This window comes from Gymnoscopelus microlampas (assembly GCF_963454915.1).
Source record: "Gymnoscopelus microlampas genome assembly, chromosome: 4".
Taxonomy (NCBI): Eukaryota; Metazoa; Chordata; class Actinopteri; order Myctophiformes; family Myctophidae; genus Gymnoscopelus; species Gymnoscopelus microlampas.
In genome coordinates, this window is record NC_139941.1 from 38,726,170 (window position 1) to 38,745,026 (window position 18,857).

The window sequence follows — 18,857 nt, forward strand, 5'->3', positions numbered from 1 at the left end:
ATTCCTAAGCCACTAATTTGATGACCAGTGGACAGGTAGGCAGCGGTTTAGGTAGGAGATACAAAGGAGACTCTTTGTGTCTCCTACCGGAACCGCTGCTGGTCATCAAATGATTGGCTTAGGAATGTGCCAAAAACAAAAAAATGTCCATGAATTCAAGTCTCCATGGGGGACTAATCGATGGGGAAAAAAAGTAAAACATTTTGGGGTGAACTATCTCTTAAATAAATAAAGTAATTTGAATGATAAAATATGTAGTAGCACTGGCAATTTTAGTAAAATGACTACAATGTAACAGTATTTTATCTCTCTTTTATTTAGATAGTAGCATGTTGCTTAAACGTTTCCCATCCTCGTATGAATGGAGTTGCAAGTACAGTTCAAAAATATATTTACTGTGGAAATAGACAGATACATACTGAAATATTTGCATCTTACCCAGCTCTCAATTAACACTACAGCCATTATTATAAATATATGTAAAAGACCCCATGCAGTGTTAAGTTTGTATGCATTGTTTTGAAGGCATTTTAAATATCACACAGAACAGATATGTGTTTATCAATATTTTTGGTTTGTGACATCTTGAATCAGTCCAAATGTATAGAACAATTCCCCTCTAGTAGCCTGGGCTAAGAGGGGGCAGAACAGAAAAACATCCTTGAACCCAGTAACCTCTCAGGCTAAAATGATAGTTCGTCTCACAACTGCTTCGCTCGACAAAAATGAGTGACTGAAAAAAGTGACGCTGTCGTGCGACAAATTATAAATTAGCCTTTGGCCATTATACATTCTCAGAAGACTCTCAGCACTAGAATAGAAAAGGTATCTTACACCAAAAAATACAAACTCCCAACAGGTTTTCTCCAAGGTGAATATCATTTTACAGCTATTGATTTGCATGCTTTTTTTGTTTGTTTTTTTTAACTGTTTTTCGACAATCAGTAAATGTCCTTTTTGTAGAAAACAATCTGTAAAAAAAAACATTCGGTTGTCTTCCTCTGAGTAAGTCCAGAATTTTGACAAACTTACCAAAATGGATCCACTGGAAAGGCATCTATATAGAAGGTATTCCGTAGTCATTTCAATTCCAATGAATTCTGGAACTATCAAAAAAAATAATCTAATTGATCAAATCAATCTACGTAATAACTAGACCTATCAATAGTTTTCAGAGTTGACTGGAATTGAAGTGACCTCTTAATGTGTTCTCTTTCATGCACGCACGCACGCACACACACACACACACACACACACACACACACACACACACACGCACGCACGCACGCACGCACGCACGCACGCACGCACGCACGCACGCACGCACGCACGCACGCACGCACACACGCACACACGCACACACGCACGCACCTCTATGCTGCCTAACTTAACACCCTTGACACCATTTAAAGCAGTCATGCTGGAAAAAAAAAGTTTGATAAAGATATGTACAAAAGCTAATTTCTAATAATTAAAACCAACTCCATATCCATATCATTCAGTGCGATGCTGGTGTCACAACTTCCTCCTAGTAAGTACCGTTCCTCTTTAGCTACACAAATGCACACAAAAGAACACCAAAAGGGACTAGTATTACAAGAAAAAAATAAAACAGTACAAAAAAAATTCTAAGTGACAAATAAAAGACAACCCATGTGTAAAGTGTAAACATATCCAATCTGCTACAGGTTATGAGGAGGCTGTGTGGCCTACTGGCTTTGAACTAAGTTGATTGTACTTAATATCACCTTAGTGTCCATTGAAATGTCATACAGTATACAAATAAATGCCAAGTGCCTTTTAATCCTCATGCCTTTGTAAAAATGTTCAAAGTGGTTGGCAGCAGTAGTATTCTAATAACATGCCACCGAGCAAACGTCCAGACAAAAACACCTCAGTTTTGGGGATGTGGACTTCTCAGGGCGAGGATTTAGCTGCAGGTCAGAGACACAAATAGCATGCAAACAAAGTAAGAAAAGTTGCTTAAACAAAATGACTGGACTGCCATAGATACCCCCCCCCCCTCCCCACAAAATCAGCTTAACAGCACCAGCAACAGTATCTAGGTGCTGAATTGTCCTTTCGTGGGATTTCCCTGTTGTCATTGAAGGCATAGTTAGCCGATATATGATACATGTGAACAGCATATTACAAACATGCTGCAGAAGTACAGACACTAGCTGCATACACACTGCTCACAGCAAGAGGAAACCTGTCACATCACAGACAAAGAAAATACTGCATCTGTTCAGATGGGGAGTTCCTTTTTTCTCTCCCCCTAGAAGAATTTGTAAATACACAATTAAAAGAGAGAATAATGGCATTTGGAGACTTAAGCTGCAGTGACAGGTACCGTTCTGTTAATTCAAGACAGGGCACAGAGGGTTGGGCTGGGTGAGGCCAACGTAGTAGTGCTCAAAAGGGCGGTCCGACTTCTGCTTCGTTTTGCAGTCCACGTAAAGCCGAGGATCCGAGGCCTTGACGGGCAGAGCATAATCAGAGCCTCAGATGTCCATGTAGTCGTCCTCCTCATCCGACTCGCTCTCCAGAGACGACTCCTGGCTGGAGGTCTCCTGCACCTCCAGAGCCGGCTGGCTCAGTGTGTCTTTCTTCACTGTGGCCGCCGACTGGGAGGACAGGATGACGTTCTGAACGGGAAGGAACAGCAAGGGACACTGGTAAGTGTTAGATATTCAATGGCTGGATGGAGAGGTAATGTTTGGACATAACATACTGTGCACACACACACACACACACACACACACACACACACGTACGTTTGTATTACTATACTTGTACGGACATCAACATTTTAGGATGGTGATTTTAAGAAAACTATTTTTGATTTTGTTTTGAACCCTAAAGACCATTACACACCTGGAGCGATGTGAATAAATGATACGAAAAAGCAATACGATTATTTCAAATCAAACTTTTACTTTGGTGATGCCTCATTTATACAGGTTGATGATTTTAAAATAATTACGTCGCTTGACTCGCTTGAATCGCCTCATTATAATCACGCTCAGTGTGCATGTACCCATAACACAAACAGAAGCTTAAATGAATGCGAACATAAACGCACCGGTGTGTACGGACCTTAACCCTACAGCCGAAAATAGCAGATCTATAAGTTAGAGGTTGTAGATCGGCTGTTTTCGGCGAGTGACAACGGTGCGTAACCAAGTGTAAATCAGGCCAAACTCTAAACCCGACTCCTAATGTCTAATCCTAACCCCAACCTAAATCCTTTCCTAACTCCACAAATCTTGTTGAACCATAAAACAACCATTTCTCCAGTGAGGAGAGGACTAGGAAAATGGTTCTCACAATGTCAATTTATTTCTAGTATACTTGTGGGGACATTTGTCCCTTATAAGCACACACACAGGCATACAAAGTACCTTGAGCCTCTGCTTGGTTTCTTCTGAGATGCTGCCTTTGGGTGAGAGTAGCGTGGGCGTGGGCGGTGTTACTGTGATCTCCGGGGGGAACTTGGTCACCGTGGAAGGGATGAAAAGCTTTGGCATGTTGGGAGGGATCCGTGAACGGATTCGACTGGGATCTGGAAGTTTAGACTGCTCACCACTGGCATACTGCTGCTGGTCTGATTGAGAGAGAAGAAGAACTGAACCTAGTGCTGGAGTTGCACGTTTATTTGATGCAAAATCAAAATCGAACTGGCACATTTATGAGACACACCACCTGCCTTATTCCATGGAGGCACAAAGGGCCTCTCATTAAAGACTGACAAATGAAAATCAGGAAAAAGTACCAAAATGATGGCACTAATGATGGGACATTATTCATCTAGTCTAGACCACCTGATGAAGTGAAAATGTACATGCCCGTCTAGTTTTACTTTCCTGTTTCCTGGCAAATGAATGAATGGTGAATAGGAACAGACTGGACTCCTGGCTCAACAGGAAACCCACGCAATCAAACTGCTTCATGTTTGATCACGGTTTATAAAATAAAAGATGGCCATGTCTGTGAAGTAATCCTTTTCTGTGCTGAAAGAATGGGTTGATATTTCAGCTCAATTTGTCTTTTCTTAATTGCCATAACCAGCTGGTCATTGACTGGTTAACAACCAGAAAAGTGGAGCTTCTTGATAATGAAATTGTAACAACCAAATTTATTCCAGCTAATATTTTAGTTACACCAGCACTGCTGTGACAGTGAAGCAAAGCCAAATCCCAAATCCAGTCTTTTAACACGTTGAGTGCCAAAACCGTATATATACCTTTTTGCAAATACACCCGTGGAGTGCCAACAATCCTAAAAAACGTATATATACGGTTTTCTTACCTTTCTTTTTTGTTTTGTTTTTTCCACAAGGGGGGGGGGGGGGCTAGCGCAGCCCTGGAATCACCCATGAACACTCTAAGAAGTAAGGGACAGATGGATCACCGTGCCAAAAAATCTTGCTCCCATCCGCTTCCATTCTATCTCCTGGCTAAAAACCTCTGTATCTCCTTAACTTTTTACAGTGGGCAAAACGCGTCATTCTCGATGCGCGATCGCTCTGCAATGGTGACTTGCGTGAGACATGTTGTTGTTTCAGGCTTTAGCCAGGAGCATCGCGCAACCTACACGCATGCTTTTTATTTCATGGATCGCTCGTCATGGAGTCTACAGATCTAAACAGCACAATGCAGCGCAACAGGGAGATTTCTGGCACCGAACGTAATCTGTTATTATAAAATTCTGGCACCCAATGTGTTAATAAACTGTAGATGTGTCCACAGAAATACAGCATTTTAACATTCAAATGTACATTTTCTTAAATAAAATAAACATGGAAAGGGGCGCTCCACAGAGCACATATTTCAACCAGGGCCTAGGATGGTTAAAAAAGTTTTTGTAACAAGCGGTGACAGTGGCACCGCTGTGGTTCTAGGTAAAATCGCTTTTGTTGTGTTGTGCTCTGTGTTGTGTAGTAAAGGCCTGTCAATATGTAATTCAAACTTAGGGTCAATGCATTCATGATTTCTGAGATTTTTGTCAAATCTTTTGTCAAACAGGCTCCTCCCACAAACTTTGGAAGACAAACATATCCAATTAACACATCCACTGCCAGGCCCGTAGTCCTACGGGCCGTTAAATCCAACCGTTAACTGCCGTTCCCGTAGTCCTACGGGGCGGGTGTTTTCCCATGTTAAATCGTGCAGGTGCAGATTCCGGATTTTTTTTGCACTTCCGGTCTCGAAGGGGGCGGGCCGGAAACAAAATAATACTGTTTCCGTTTTTTCTCCCGCCTCCGTTTCCTGTCTAGCGTCTAGCTTTGGACGCCATTATCTCTGGCTTGTTGTTTTTCTCACCACATCCACCATTTTAGCGTTTTCCTCTCGTTCTCCAGAATGCAGTGTCGGATCGCGGCACGGTTTTCAGCGTTTTGTTCGGTCGGGTCCCGTGTTTGTGTCGAACCAAATGAACGCGGATTTTAAACGGATTTAGCGGGGCCTATGACGGAATCAAAAAAACAAAAAAGGTAAGAAATAGCGTGGCACTACGATGGACGTTCTGAGATTAGCCGATGGCAGTCAATGTGTTAATATGTAATATCGACCATGTGGTGTCCGATATTAGCTCTGGAAGGAAGGGAAGAAGGAAAGATAGAAGGAAGGAAAGGGGAAGAAAAAGACAGACAGACAGACAGACAGACAGACAGACAGACAGACAGACAGACAGACAGACGCAGGGGCAAAAACAATCTCTGTTCCTGGCCTGACGGAGAGATAATACAAATAATATATATAATATAAAAATATAGTAATCCAGGGCTTCTTACCACTGCAAGACTGTGTGGCACTACATGTGGCGGGTTCCTCCTGGTACCAGCCAGCCCCTGCAGCGTCTTGCCCAGGAGATACAGTAGCCATCTTCATTTGTTGGCAAAGGTGAGACTCTTGCTGGCGGTACGACAAACCTTCTGGGGGTTCCTCTCGCTCCTCTGTAGATACATCGCAACGTCACAACAACCAGAGGTTTTAAGCCTGATTTATAACAAAAATCGCAGATCTACAAGGACATATACAACACATGCTGTGATGTGTTGTGAGCTTGGCTACTTTCGGTGCATGACACCGATTTACAACTAATAACTAGAAGTTCTAATCAAGAACTAGAACTCAGGTTTCATCAGAGGCGTCATTTCATAAAGAAACTAGGGGTGGCAAAAAAAGAGGGATGTAGGCTAATGAATTAATGGTTAGACAACACGTGTCTAACTGTGTTTATAAAAAACATAATTTTTGTGTATTCCCAATATGACATTGACAGGGGGAGATTACATACAAATAGTAACTTTAAACCTGGTACGAGTAATACCACAAGATATCCTCACGTTCTAAGATTCCATGTTGTACAATGCACATACAGTACAACAGGTTACTTTAGAATATACTGACTGACAATCACATACGCACAAGCCCGCACAAGTGCATGCTTACACACACATACCCCCACACACACACACACAGCATCAGTTCATCCAATACGAAGGACACAAGAGTAAACAAACACACAAAACTGAGCGTCCATAAAAAGCTTGTGCTGGGATCTGCGATTTGCAATGAAATTGTATAATTGTTGCACTGGAATTTTAGAACCATATTAGAACAAGGTTAAATCTACAGCATGTACGACATATGTCACATGTAGAAATGGATGGATGCAGTGTTCGAAACGACACAGCTTTCGGGGGGTCCTATTTTTCGGGGGTGGGGGTGAAGGGGTACTGCAAACACATACATGAATGTGCCCCGCCCACATGCAAAAATGTGCCATCAATACAGTTCATTTTATACAGAGAATCTTTAGGTGGGACAGAAACATTATTCCCCTCTTGCAATGCCACGTAGATAGAGTACGCTGTTCATTACGTTGTCAAACAGACCAGAGCTAGGTTGCATCCCATGACTATTATGAGGTTAAATGTGAACGCTAGGGGTGGCAAATTCCATCCCTATGGAACCCAAATGACGACCCTGGGGTTCATGCTACTATTATACTGCACTATCAATTGGCCATTATTCATCATATTTCACCCTGACCTTCTGTTTTCCCACCCATGGGGGTAGGTGTAAAAGAACTGGATACGGTATCTAAGCATGGCTGCCCATTTATTTCAATGAAACTTGCTGACCCAGTGCATACACTGCTAGGGGACACCGTCCTTCCAGGTGAAGGTCCATAGAGCAGTTGTTCTCAAAGTGGGGTCTGGGGACCCCCAGGGGTCCTTGATGGAGTTCCAGGGGGTCCCCAGGTAAAATATAGTTAGTTGAGGACCCTTATAGGTCTGTAACTGAGAGAGTGTACAAATGGAACCAAAAGGACCCTAAAAGGTCAATTTGGTTCCTTTTGTACACTCTCAGAGTTAAACCAACATTGATTTTACAATCTAATTTGCGGTCCCATAGATAGAAATGCCATTAAATGGGGGTCTGTAGCCTAATGCATGTCAAACTGGGGGTCCTTGAAATTAAAATGGTTGAAAATCACTGCTAGAGCCGTAAAAATCTTCTCTTAAGGGGGTCCCTGGCATATCTTTTCAAATGGAGTTCCGAGGGCTAATAAGTGTCAATTTGGTGGTCCTTGACATGTTTGAGAACCACTGCCCTAGAGCATGCGCATTAGTGACCTTTATGCATCCTAATATCACAAACATGCCCAAATATAGGGGCAGCCGTGGCTCAGGAGGTAGAGAGGCCGCTTCGATCCCAGAATCCCTGCTGAGTTAGTGTCGAAGCAAGTTTTCGGTTAAAAAAATAAATAATTCCCCTTTGTTTTTGCCTCTGTGGGCACAACCCTCCTCTTTTGTGTTAAACAGGAGGGTCCTCCCCCTTTTTTTAGTCCACTTCCTCCTGGGTTCTGTGCTTCTTCCTACTAACAACAACATTACATGTTTAAGGCAGTAGGGCTGACAGATTGAGAGATTAGTGTCGAAGTGTCCTTAAACAAGACACTGAACCCCAAACTGCTCCAGATGAGCAGGCTGGTGCCTTGCATGGTTTCCTCCGCTGTTGTTGTGTGAATGCGAGTGTGTGAATGGGTGAAGAATGTAATGCACATTGTAAAGCACTTTGGATAAAGGTACTATATAAATGCACCATTTACCATGTATAGATCCTTTAGGGATCTATACCAAAGATCACGTGATCACAACAAAATGGAGATGTTTGGTTTAGTATTATCCACCTGTTTCTGCGGGAATTTACTGGGGCACAGGCACTATGCACAGGCCTGGTGGGGGACATATCCGGCGGAGGCACTGCATATGTATAGCCTACAACCGGAACTAACGCCCACACTCCGCTGGAAACTTGTGGATAGGATTTATAAAAATCAAAATTTCTCTGCTTTCTGTTGCTTTTTTGGCGAAAATAAGCTACATTCAACTGCCCACAACTATGGAATGGATTATCACGGCGCCACAATTTCTTTTCTCAGATTTTAAGAGACCCCCCTACGTCTTTTAATGCAACCTTTAATGCAGAGTATAAGATGGGTAATGGCTGATTTAAGAAGTCACACCTGGCCTGAGCTGGGTGTGACTGAAGAAGCTCATGTGAGTTCTTGCTAACTAAATTAACGGTACAAGAAAAGACCCAATAAAAATGTGAATTTATACTACGCTATCTATCTGCCCTCAGGTACAAAGGCAGTATCCCTGTATTCTAAGCAAATGTGTCAGTGTGGTGTTAAGGAGGTGTTAAATGTGTGTATGTCTAACATTTCATGCACTGTATGGTAACAAATGACAGCTCACCCTGTGGCCTCAAAAATTACCAAGGAAACCAGTAGATTGTAGAAATCAGCGTAGCACTGACAGATACGAAGCTGTGCCTGTGAGACGGTGTAGGTTTCATGCGAATGCACGCACACACAGGTCTTCAAGCTTTTCATTGTTCAATTAGTCCTCGCATAAACGCATGCCCACAGACACCCACCCACACACAGGAATACCTGCTAGCATTAGGCAGTGAAATGGCCTACCCTCAATAACCCTGCCCCCACATCCTGCACTACAGATTAAAAGGTGTTGTGATATATGCTCTATTTTTTGTAACAATAAGTGTCAATATATACTACAAAAATCCACACACTGGTTAGAAATGCACAATGTTTCGATCAATAGATCTCCTATTTGTACCCGACGTATCTGCGTTTTTTTTACAGAAAATAAATGTTCAGGTCGGGTATCAATATCATCCAGGACAGGATAAATAAGTAAAATTGGTAGTGATTAAACAACAGATAGTTTAATATAGCCTATGGCTTCATGTATTTTTCAACAACAAAACCCGCTGCTATCCGACGGTCGAAAGACGCTTCCCTACGACTTGCGACCCGCTGCGACAGTGTACCACTGTCGGGGAAATTCCCGGTTCGATGACCGGCTAGGTGACCGGCTGGGTTAATGTCTAAGTGTCCTTGAGCGAGATACTTCCCACATGTTTTTACCAATGAATTTCCAAAACCTTTCTAAAATATTTCACCTGATTTCCAGGTGTGCAATTCGCAAAGAAGAAATAATACATAGAATAGGCTATAGAATGGTATACTACAAGAACGGTGGGTTCCATGATCACGCATCAACGAGGTACGTTTGGGCAGCCGGTCTGGTCATCACAGAAGCAGGACAGTGGTCAACAGAGGTAAGAGGCACTGGAGCAACTAATATTCATCAGAACCTGACGTAGATGAAATTCACATCGAAATGTTGTCCCCTTTTGTACTCTCACCTTAATAAAAAGGCAGTTAAATACATCCGAGTTGCTCCAGTGCTCTTACCTCTATAGAATGGTATACCTTTGTGTGTAAAAACATGCAGTAGAGAGAATTCCATTGCAAATGTCATGCCACATTTTTTCTAAAATACCTATTCTAGGACATAGCGCACTGGAGTACAAGACTCATTATGGCATTCAACCATATTATAATGATTATTTTTTAACTAATCTTCCATTGACTTGACATGAACAACGGAAACAGACACTTGTTCACGTTCACTCAGGCACGTTAACAGTAGACCGCCCGAAACCACCTCAAATCGTTCAGCATTTACTGAACGATTGGATGTGGTTTTGGTCAGTACTGTTCCTGATTCAGTGTGAGGGAATGAGTGACGACGCAACGCAGGAAATAGTACTGGACCAACTGGTGAACATTTGTTGTGTCACTTGATTGATTCGTACTCGAGTGAGGGCGTCACATGACAAAAGAATAGATCTACAAGCTGCAATCACGCAGCCCGTTCGGCGCAAAACTGCTTTATTATGTTACATATTTTTCATGTAATGTTTTGAACATGTTTTTGATTAACAAAATCAATAGCCCAAAACAATGCATAGCCAAATATCTTTCCAGAACACTGGACTGGAAAACAGGTTTTAGAATTTCTAAATATTTCCAGGAATTTCATGACCGTGGGAAGTTTGGAACCCTGAACCCTTAGCTGCTCCCAATGAACAGGTTGCTGCCTTAATAATACAATAACAATAGCATTCACTGAGAGAGTGTCGCTCATCACTAAATCGGAAGATTAACAGGAGAAATTACTAATCGGAAGCAGAGCGGGAGAAAGGGAGTGTTGGCAGGTACGCCAGGTAGGTGTCTTCAAGCTTTCCATAGTTCAAACAGTACACACACACACACACACACACACACACACACACACACACACACACACACACACACACACACACACACACACACACACACACACACACACACACACACACACACACACACACACACACACACACACACACACACACACACACACACACACACACACGTGTCTTCAGGAGTTGACTGTCTCGACTGCATGTCAGCCAATGTCACACCAGTAGCCAAAAATGTGGGTGTACTACTGGACTCTGTCTTGAGGCCCAGCCCAGGTAAAAACTGTGGTTCGTACATGCTTTTTCCACCTAAGAAACGCATAAGTAGACCAGTCCTTTCTACCCCTAACCATCACAAAGTTGTCAATGCACTCATTTCATCTCGCCTGGACTATTGTAACGCCCTCTATTCAATGCTCAGCAAGGGATCCATACACCGCCTGCAGCTGGTGCAGAATGCGGCTGCCAGACTCATTGCTGGGACTAGGAGATCAGAGCACATAACCCGGTACTAGCTGCACTGCACTGGCTGCCAGTAACCTTTAGAATTGATTTTAAGATTTTATTGTTAACTTTTAAAGCTCAATATTTAAAAGTTCTGGCACCTCAATATCTAGCAGAGCTGCTGGAACCCCATGTGCCTGTCCACCGCCTGAGGTCCTCTGATTCGGCTGTACTAGATGTTCCTAAGTCTAGTCAGGTGACCAAGGGTGACCGGGCCTTTGCCATCAGGGCCCCTCGTAGACTCTGGAACAGCCTCCCATTGGACCTCAGGTTTGCTAGCTCCACAATCATTTTTAAATCTAAATTAAAAACCCATTTTTATTTAAAAAAAAGCCTTTTAGCCCCCTAACAGAATGAGAAAAGATGCGTACATTTCTGCTGTGTTGTCTTTGTTGCTGTAATTGTTTATTTTTGTTTTAAGTTGTTAAGCACTTTGTAACTTTGTTTAAAAAGGTGCCTTATAAATAAAGTTTCTTCTTCTTATTATTATTATTCAAGATTTTCTGCTTTACAATTACAGACAAAGCTAATATTTATTTTGATTATTTAGTTATGGTTTGTTTATTTCTTTGCTTAATAGTCATATAAACAACATTTCATTTTGGTCACAATCTCCTGAAATGCATTGTAGAGTTTGTGACCTCTCCACCACCATCATGAGATTGCTGATAGCTTCCTGTAAAAGTACATACTGCACTATTAATGAGATTGATGGCTTTCCTGTAGCTTCCTTTAAAAAGGTCAGGGGCCTTAACCCAAGACTAAAAGTTTTGTCTGTGACATTCCAGGGGATAATACTAAACCTGGAAAGTGCATGTGAGAACAGGCACAAAACAGCTGCCTGTATGAACTACCAACAGCTACAGCAAACTCAGCATTTGTCTGACAGAAACTAAATGAGATCTGGTTTCAAACAAAGTTACGAGTTTATCTTGGCTGTAATTATATCATACATGCATATTGGAGATTCACTTTATCTCTTATTTCCGACGTACAATGTCAGTGACCCCAGGTTCAAGTAGCTGGCGCTAGATGGTGAAATGCAAATGAATCATCACCAACAGAACACTCATAGGGTTATAAGGCACTTATTTTAAACAGCTCTGGGATTTCATAAAGACATCAAATGCTAAACAAAAAAAAGGTCACAATCTTACCGAGACATCATTCTTACTTAATTAGGAGCCAGACAAAGAAAGCCCAATAGGCAAAATAAACCAGGTCAGACATTATGTAACATTCAGCTGGGAAAGGCCAAGTGTGCCCCCTGCTGGTCAGACTATGACTATGCACAGGAGATATATCACAGCTGCACAGACACCCTCGAGCATTGCACACACACACACACACACACACACACACACACACACACACACACACACACACACACACACACACACACACACACACACACACACACACACACGTTCAAGATTATGACTCAAAGATAGTATTTGCTTTCTAAAACAAGAGTTCCAATGTAAAGAGTGACATTAGAGTGGTAACAGCCTGCTCACACATTACAGCAGACAAAGTAGACTGAGCAACTCCTCCGATAGGAGAGGTGATTAAAGGAGGCTACTGACCTGTGTGTGGTAGGAAGGCCATGGCTGCAGCAGGGTGACTGGCTATTCTTCTGTGCTGTGGCTGCTCGTGGAAGACAGAGGAGGCCAAAGGTTTGGGCACCTTGCCAGGGGGTTCGTACGGTACTTTGGCAGGCTGGCTGTCCTGGGCAGACAGGGGGTGGCAGGAGCCGTGGCTGAGCAGGACTGGCGTTGGCAACGAGGCAGGGAAGAAAATATCACGGTGGTCCTTGGCGTACTTAGGTGTGGTCGGGGCATCGCCGGCAGACTGCGGACACAGAGGAAGTAGCAGTGGTAATGAAGTGAGAGACTGACCTTGGTTATCCATCTGCAGTACCGATAGACACCCCCCCCCCCCCCCCCCAACCACCCCCTGTACAGGTACAATGCTGAGAACTGCACATCCTCTTCCCTGGAGGCAGAGTCATAATTGTGCAGGATTCAGAGCCATGGAAACGGGATGAGTCACAGTCGATACCGCTGCACTTTTTCAGACAATACTGAACAACACCTATTATGCAATGCTGTCCACACTGGGAGGCTAGGATATCTTATACAATGTTGCGAGGACTTCCCTGGGGGATCAGACGGTTGCTTTGTGTGCTCTGGACCCTGTGTCTCAGTGGGCTGGTTTTGATGATGACAACTCCAGAGCATGCTGCTACTTTCTTGGGTGTCTTTTGAGGACCACTCATAAACACAAGAGCCGCACAAACAACCTATGACAACAGCCGCCCTGCTCCCACGGTCGCTGTCATGGCAACGCAGAAGAGCAGTTAAAGGCAATGAATACACTTTCTCTCCACAGTTTTACCCTCTAAACGGAATCGACATTGAACTGGAAAACATGCCATGTTCTGTTAGATGCATCAAAACTGGCCAAATGTATATAATGAAACTATATAAATTAGGGGAAAATGTATCTCACTTATTCCAGCAGCTGGTGGACCATAGCATATCCCAATACACAATCATGGCAATGAAAGTTATATAGTTGGTTTTGGTTTCCACTTGACAATGTTACTTTTCAGGAAGTGGAAAAAAGAACCAGGGGGGTTCCAACGATCCAATGTAGTTATTTAGTCGCAAGCTTTAAAAAAAAAATCCTTTTCATAAAACCCACAAAGAGTCAACCACTCTCAACCTGGCGTCGCTATCTTTGGTATGTAATTATAGGCAACACTTTTCAGAATATTTCACTATTCTTCAAAAAAAGATTGTAGACAAGCTATTCTCGCTATTTTTGAGCGACACGTCAAACAGTAAATTAGGGCATAAAATAGGGCAATAAAGCATAAACAGTGGACATACAAGGTTTCTGCCTGACAGCGATCATATGCAGACTAATCAAAACACTGTCCAGAGCACGTGACAATATCCAATATGGATTCTTGCATACCGGATTCATGCCCAAAACATAAAACTACCATCACATAATTTACCAGTAACACGGTTCTCTAGCTATTTTTCTTCAGTCATGCTCTGAGTGAGAGCTTGTATCATGAGGCTGCCGACAAATCACATGGAAAAAAACAGCTGCCCTCCAAAATCCTCAGGCGACAATTGATCTCCTCAACTATACACAGGCGTCCCAGTCTAGCAGGTACCATCATGCACATAAAAGTATACACACACAAGAGTTCTAACACTACCCTTGGTGATTCACATTGTCATTAATTAAACATACAATAGACAAATGCAAGCCAGTGCCTCAGGAAACACTATACCTGAAAACATAGCAGTAGATTTCATGCAGTCACGCTGCGGGTTCCTCAGGTGTTCACCGTGCGATAAAAGTGGGCTGCTGGCAGCCTACCCCAACAGAGTATCAAACAATGGTGGTTCTCTGCAATTACTGAGATGGGGCTTTAAATCAGCTTATCGCAGCTATGGATGTCATCCGAGGCTATGGTCATCTTTCAAACACAATAGGAAAGGCAGGCCAACCTAACATTTTAATTAAATTGCCTCCCTAAACAAGACTGATGACAAGAGCTCCTTTGTGATGTTAAATATCTACATTCGTCCAAAAGAAAAGCTCAATATTCCAACAGGGCTAAGCCTGCCAATTCAGTGGGTGACACTACAGTGTGGTTTGGACGCGACTCCAGATGTGTCGCTCACAAAAATGTATTTTCGCCTGAAAAAGTGTTGACGTGTCACATTTTTCTAACGACATCACACACCGATTTGTCGCCGAAGCATAAATCAGGCTTCAGAGGACAGGAGAGCAGGTGAAAGACGACGCTCTTTGCCACATAGGCTACATTCACGTTTATTAATTGTCATGCCTTGCTGATCTAGCAAAAACAACATGAATAAATGAAAGGGAACACAGCGTAGCACAACACCACCGCTGATCTTGTGGCTAAGAACTACAGACAGCAGGCCTACTGAAGGCTCTACAGTTGTGGGGGCTTGAAGTTGAAAGAATTAAGTCGTTTATTGAGTTTAGAACACAGGGGCGCGCAGACAGGTACTTTTCTTAGCACTCCAAGACCCCTGGATGAGTCACTCACATAGCTCATCTCATAAAACCACCTGATGCACAAACAGACGCAAGTAGCCATTAGATGGACTTCATAAACATCTAAACCCTCATTATGTAGAATTATATAATCTAAAGTCTAAGTATAACAGGGACCATAACGGAACACAAATATGACCACATGAATATGATTCATTATAATCTGTACATAATAATCTGTCACAATGGCAGTGACCTAATTACATCCGGCAATAAAGTCCCTATTCAGTATGCAGATGCACCTGGAATGTGCTAGCTAGCTTCACACGCTCTTAACACTAAAAACTCAAGTCCAAAGTCCCATTCATGCACCTGGCATCATAAAAACAAAATGGTAACACTATGCGATGCATCCCAAGACAATAATGTTTTATAAACATACAATGCATTATAATCTACGTATAATGCTGTTATAGTTATAAGAACTATACTCATAATGCTTTGTAACAATATGACACATTATGAAGCATTTTATAATGACTTATAAAGGTCAAGTATAAATGCATTGTGGTTGGCTTATAACACTGTATAATTACAGTTCTAAGCACTGAAGTACTCATAATGCAATCATAACACATTTTAAACCCTTTTATAATGACTTATAAAGGTCAAGTATAATACTTCATAATTACTGGTCACTCACAGACATTTTTTTTTCGAAACGATTTGTGTAGATTGAAATAGAGTGTACCAAATGCGCTCTTTACAGGTCCGTTTTATCAAGTCTAGAGGGTTTAAGTGGTACTGAATTTGCACCTCAACAAAAGCCAATTCATCCCAGTGTATGACGGAGGACAATTTCACGATAAATTAAAATCTCTGCAATGCGATTATTGTGAGCGGTTTTTAATCACGATAAACGATAATGACGATTATCGTCCCATCCCTAGGTGGCACACCCATTTCCTGTTCCAGTTCATATTTCCATAGCATCATTTGAATGGCTTGGCAGCATATTTGAACCAGAAACACATACTGTATGAAGGAGCCAATCAAACAAAGCTATGGGAAAATGAACCGGAACAGGAAACAGGGGCTACCTTTGGGGAACTGGGACTATAATTATGCACAGAGCATATTGGGGCTGGTATTGTGCCACTGACTGAACCAATCTAACAGTTCACTGAATTTCAAATTAACTCAGTAGTATTAAGAAGATTACCCATCTATTTGAAGGATGAATCATATTTTTTTTTAATAAGTTAAAAGTCCAGTGGAGACGTGGCAGAGTGAGTCACAGATAATTACTACACCATGGATGCGAGATGTCTTTACACAAATGTACCCCATAAAGAGGGGTGAAAGTGAGAGTCCTTTATTAAAGGACAGAATGAGGAATAGACATTTTTCATGACAGCCATATTGGCATAAATAGTTGGGCAATGTTACATCCTGTGCATGTGTTACCAATGATACTAATTAAGGTTGTGCTCCATTAACTCATTCAGTGCCATGGAGAGACACTCCTCCGTCTTTTGCGACACTCGGTGTGTCGATCAAACTAAATATTCTGTGGCTCTTGAAAGGTTAGTAAAATGCTTAAAAACGCTGGCACTGCTAACTTAATTGATTTATTCATTCTGGCACTCAATGAGTTAAGGTCAAACAGAGGGATGGTCAGGATGCTATTGTGCTGGAAAGGCTGTGCTACACCAAACAGAACAGAGCCTAATTAGTAGCATTGGTAACACCAGCAACCATTGTCAGCAGGCACTATATACTATGACGTCAGTACAAGCCATTGGCCAATACTCTCATACCCGTCATTTGTGTCGCAACTATTTAATTATTTTTTATCTTATTGTTTACACTGCCCTTACTTGGGGCATGAACAATACTCATGCCTAATGTGACGGTGGCTGGTTCTCAAGATATACATGGACTGATGTACACACCGATATGTGTGGAATTTAGATATGTGTTCCCTCCCATTTGACCAGTTAAATGGTGCGTTATCTGGGCACAAAGTGAGGCGCACGGCGCAAAAGGGGTTCTATTTAGAATCTGAATTAGTCATGGGTGTGTTTTGGCAAAACATTAATTAGAATGTAGTCTCCCATTCCCTTTAAGAATTTGTTGCATCTTCATCATAGCGCATTATTTAAATGATGGATTTAGAAAGTTGAAGGAGACCCAAACAATTTTCTGCTGAGGAAAATGTAACTCACCCATCAATGGGAGCAGCATTAATAATGTGATATAATGATGTCAGGAGACACAGGTAAAACAAAAGCACTCTGCTTTTACTGTAACATCACTTGCAAATGAGGTGTCCAAAGTAAACGCAGTGGCCATGCTGCTGCGGTCAGAATTGCCGGGTGGAAGATAGGCCCCTAGCTCTAAAAGTCCTGTTAGCAAGCCCTAGACGTTGTGATGCTAATTACACCCGACTGGAAAATTTGGCTTAAGGGTGGCACTACAGGAAAGTTCATGGGGTTACCAAAATCAGAAGTATTCATCCTACAATCTGGCCATTCCATTTTGAGATATGTTGTGTGCAAGTACACATTTTGGCCTAAGGAAGGTACTAGAGGAAAGGCCATGGGGGCGTCACAACCTGTAGAGGTCATCCTCCATGTAGAAGCATGAAGGTGCACATTACACAACAATTGTGTCAGTAGCCTTTGACATAGTATGTTGTTTGGGACCAAAGTGATGAACAGAGGGATGGACCGATCAACATCGGCACCCTCAGAGCCCGGCAACGAGCGGGGCTAATAATAGCAGGATATCCATGCATAAGATAATTCAGAGCTCCACAGCTGAGCTGTGTCCAACAGAGTTGGCACATAACTCTTCACTGCCAAACAAAGTTCAGCACAGTAGGACAGTAGTGGTAGTGTTATAGTTCATGTTTGTTTCCCAAGCTTTCTGGCATGTATTGGGTTATCCTATATGGTATACCCCACCCGTATGGCATTAAAAGAAAGTTAAAACCAACATTAACACTTGTTTGTGAATACTATTTGAAGAAGACTCATGTCTGTTAGTAAGTCTGCTGAACTTCTCTTACCAATGGGCCTCTAGGCCTTCATTGCCAACACCACACAAATAAGGCAAACTGTGGAATGGAAGAGGGGACCACTCCACAAAGTAGACAAACCCCTCAGATACGACTCAAAACAAAGATGCAGACAGTCTCCAAATAGTTGTCAGCACTGTGTGTAATGTATTGTGTAATTAAATATTATTACATTTTGTTCACAAGTCATCGAGTAATCTAAAACTACCATCTAGACTGCCAGGGACAACGCTGACACTCAGTCGGAGTGCATTAGTGAGGCTTTTCCTGGATGTTACTTTCCTAATACCATCTGAATCCATAGTCTAGGTAATGGAAACCAACACTGAATCAACCAGTGAAGCTATGGCTGCTGAAATGAAGGGGCTTTCTTAAAACTGACTGCTATTGCAATTGTTTAGATTCTCATGCTCAAGCTTTGATTGATAAGATCCTATCCCCCAATATTAAAGAAGCGGTTATAAGCCCAACTTGCAGTTCAGTTTGCTTTGTCTGTTATTGCCAAGAGCATCAACATACTGTGAGCTGCTCCTCCTACAGCTTTGCTGTGTGGATGCAAAGCCTGGGCTTTGGGAGAAATCTCCAGTCAG

At 42.3% G+C, this 18,857-nt stretch overlaps 1 protein-coding gene across 6 annotated transcripts in view; it reads right to left on the minus strand.

Annotated features, from left to right (window-relative positions):
* Window positions 1–1,198: 1,198 nt before the first annotated feature.
* Window positions 1,199–18,857, minus strand: part of cabin1 (calcineurin binding protein 1) — a 63,800-nt gene continuing 46,141 nt past the window's right edge. For 4 of the 6 annotated variants that reach the window (XM_084055745.1, XM_084055744.1, XM_084055743.1 and 1 more), the window contains 4 exons: window positions 12,722–12,986; window positions 5,795–5,956; window positions 3,405–3,607; window positions 1,199–2,675 (listed from right to left, as the gene is read on the minus strand). In XM_084055745.1, coding sequence (XP_083911871.1) covers window positions 2,505–2,675; window positions 3,405–3,607; window positions 5,795–5,956; window positions 12,722–12,986 — 801 coding nt within the window. In that variant the 3' untranslated portion in view covers window positions 1,199–2,504. The remainder of the gene's footprint in view (window positions 2,676–3,404; window positions 3,608–5,794; window positions 5,957–12,721; window positions 12,987–18,857) is intronic. The other 2 variants (XM_084055746.1, XM_084055742.1) reach the window with 1 other exon arrangement.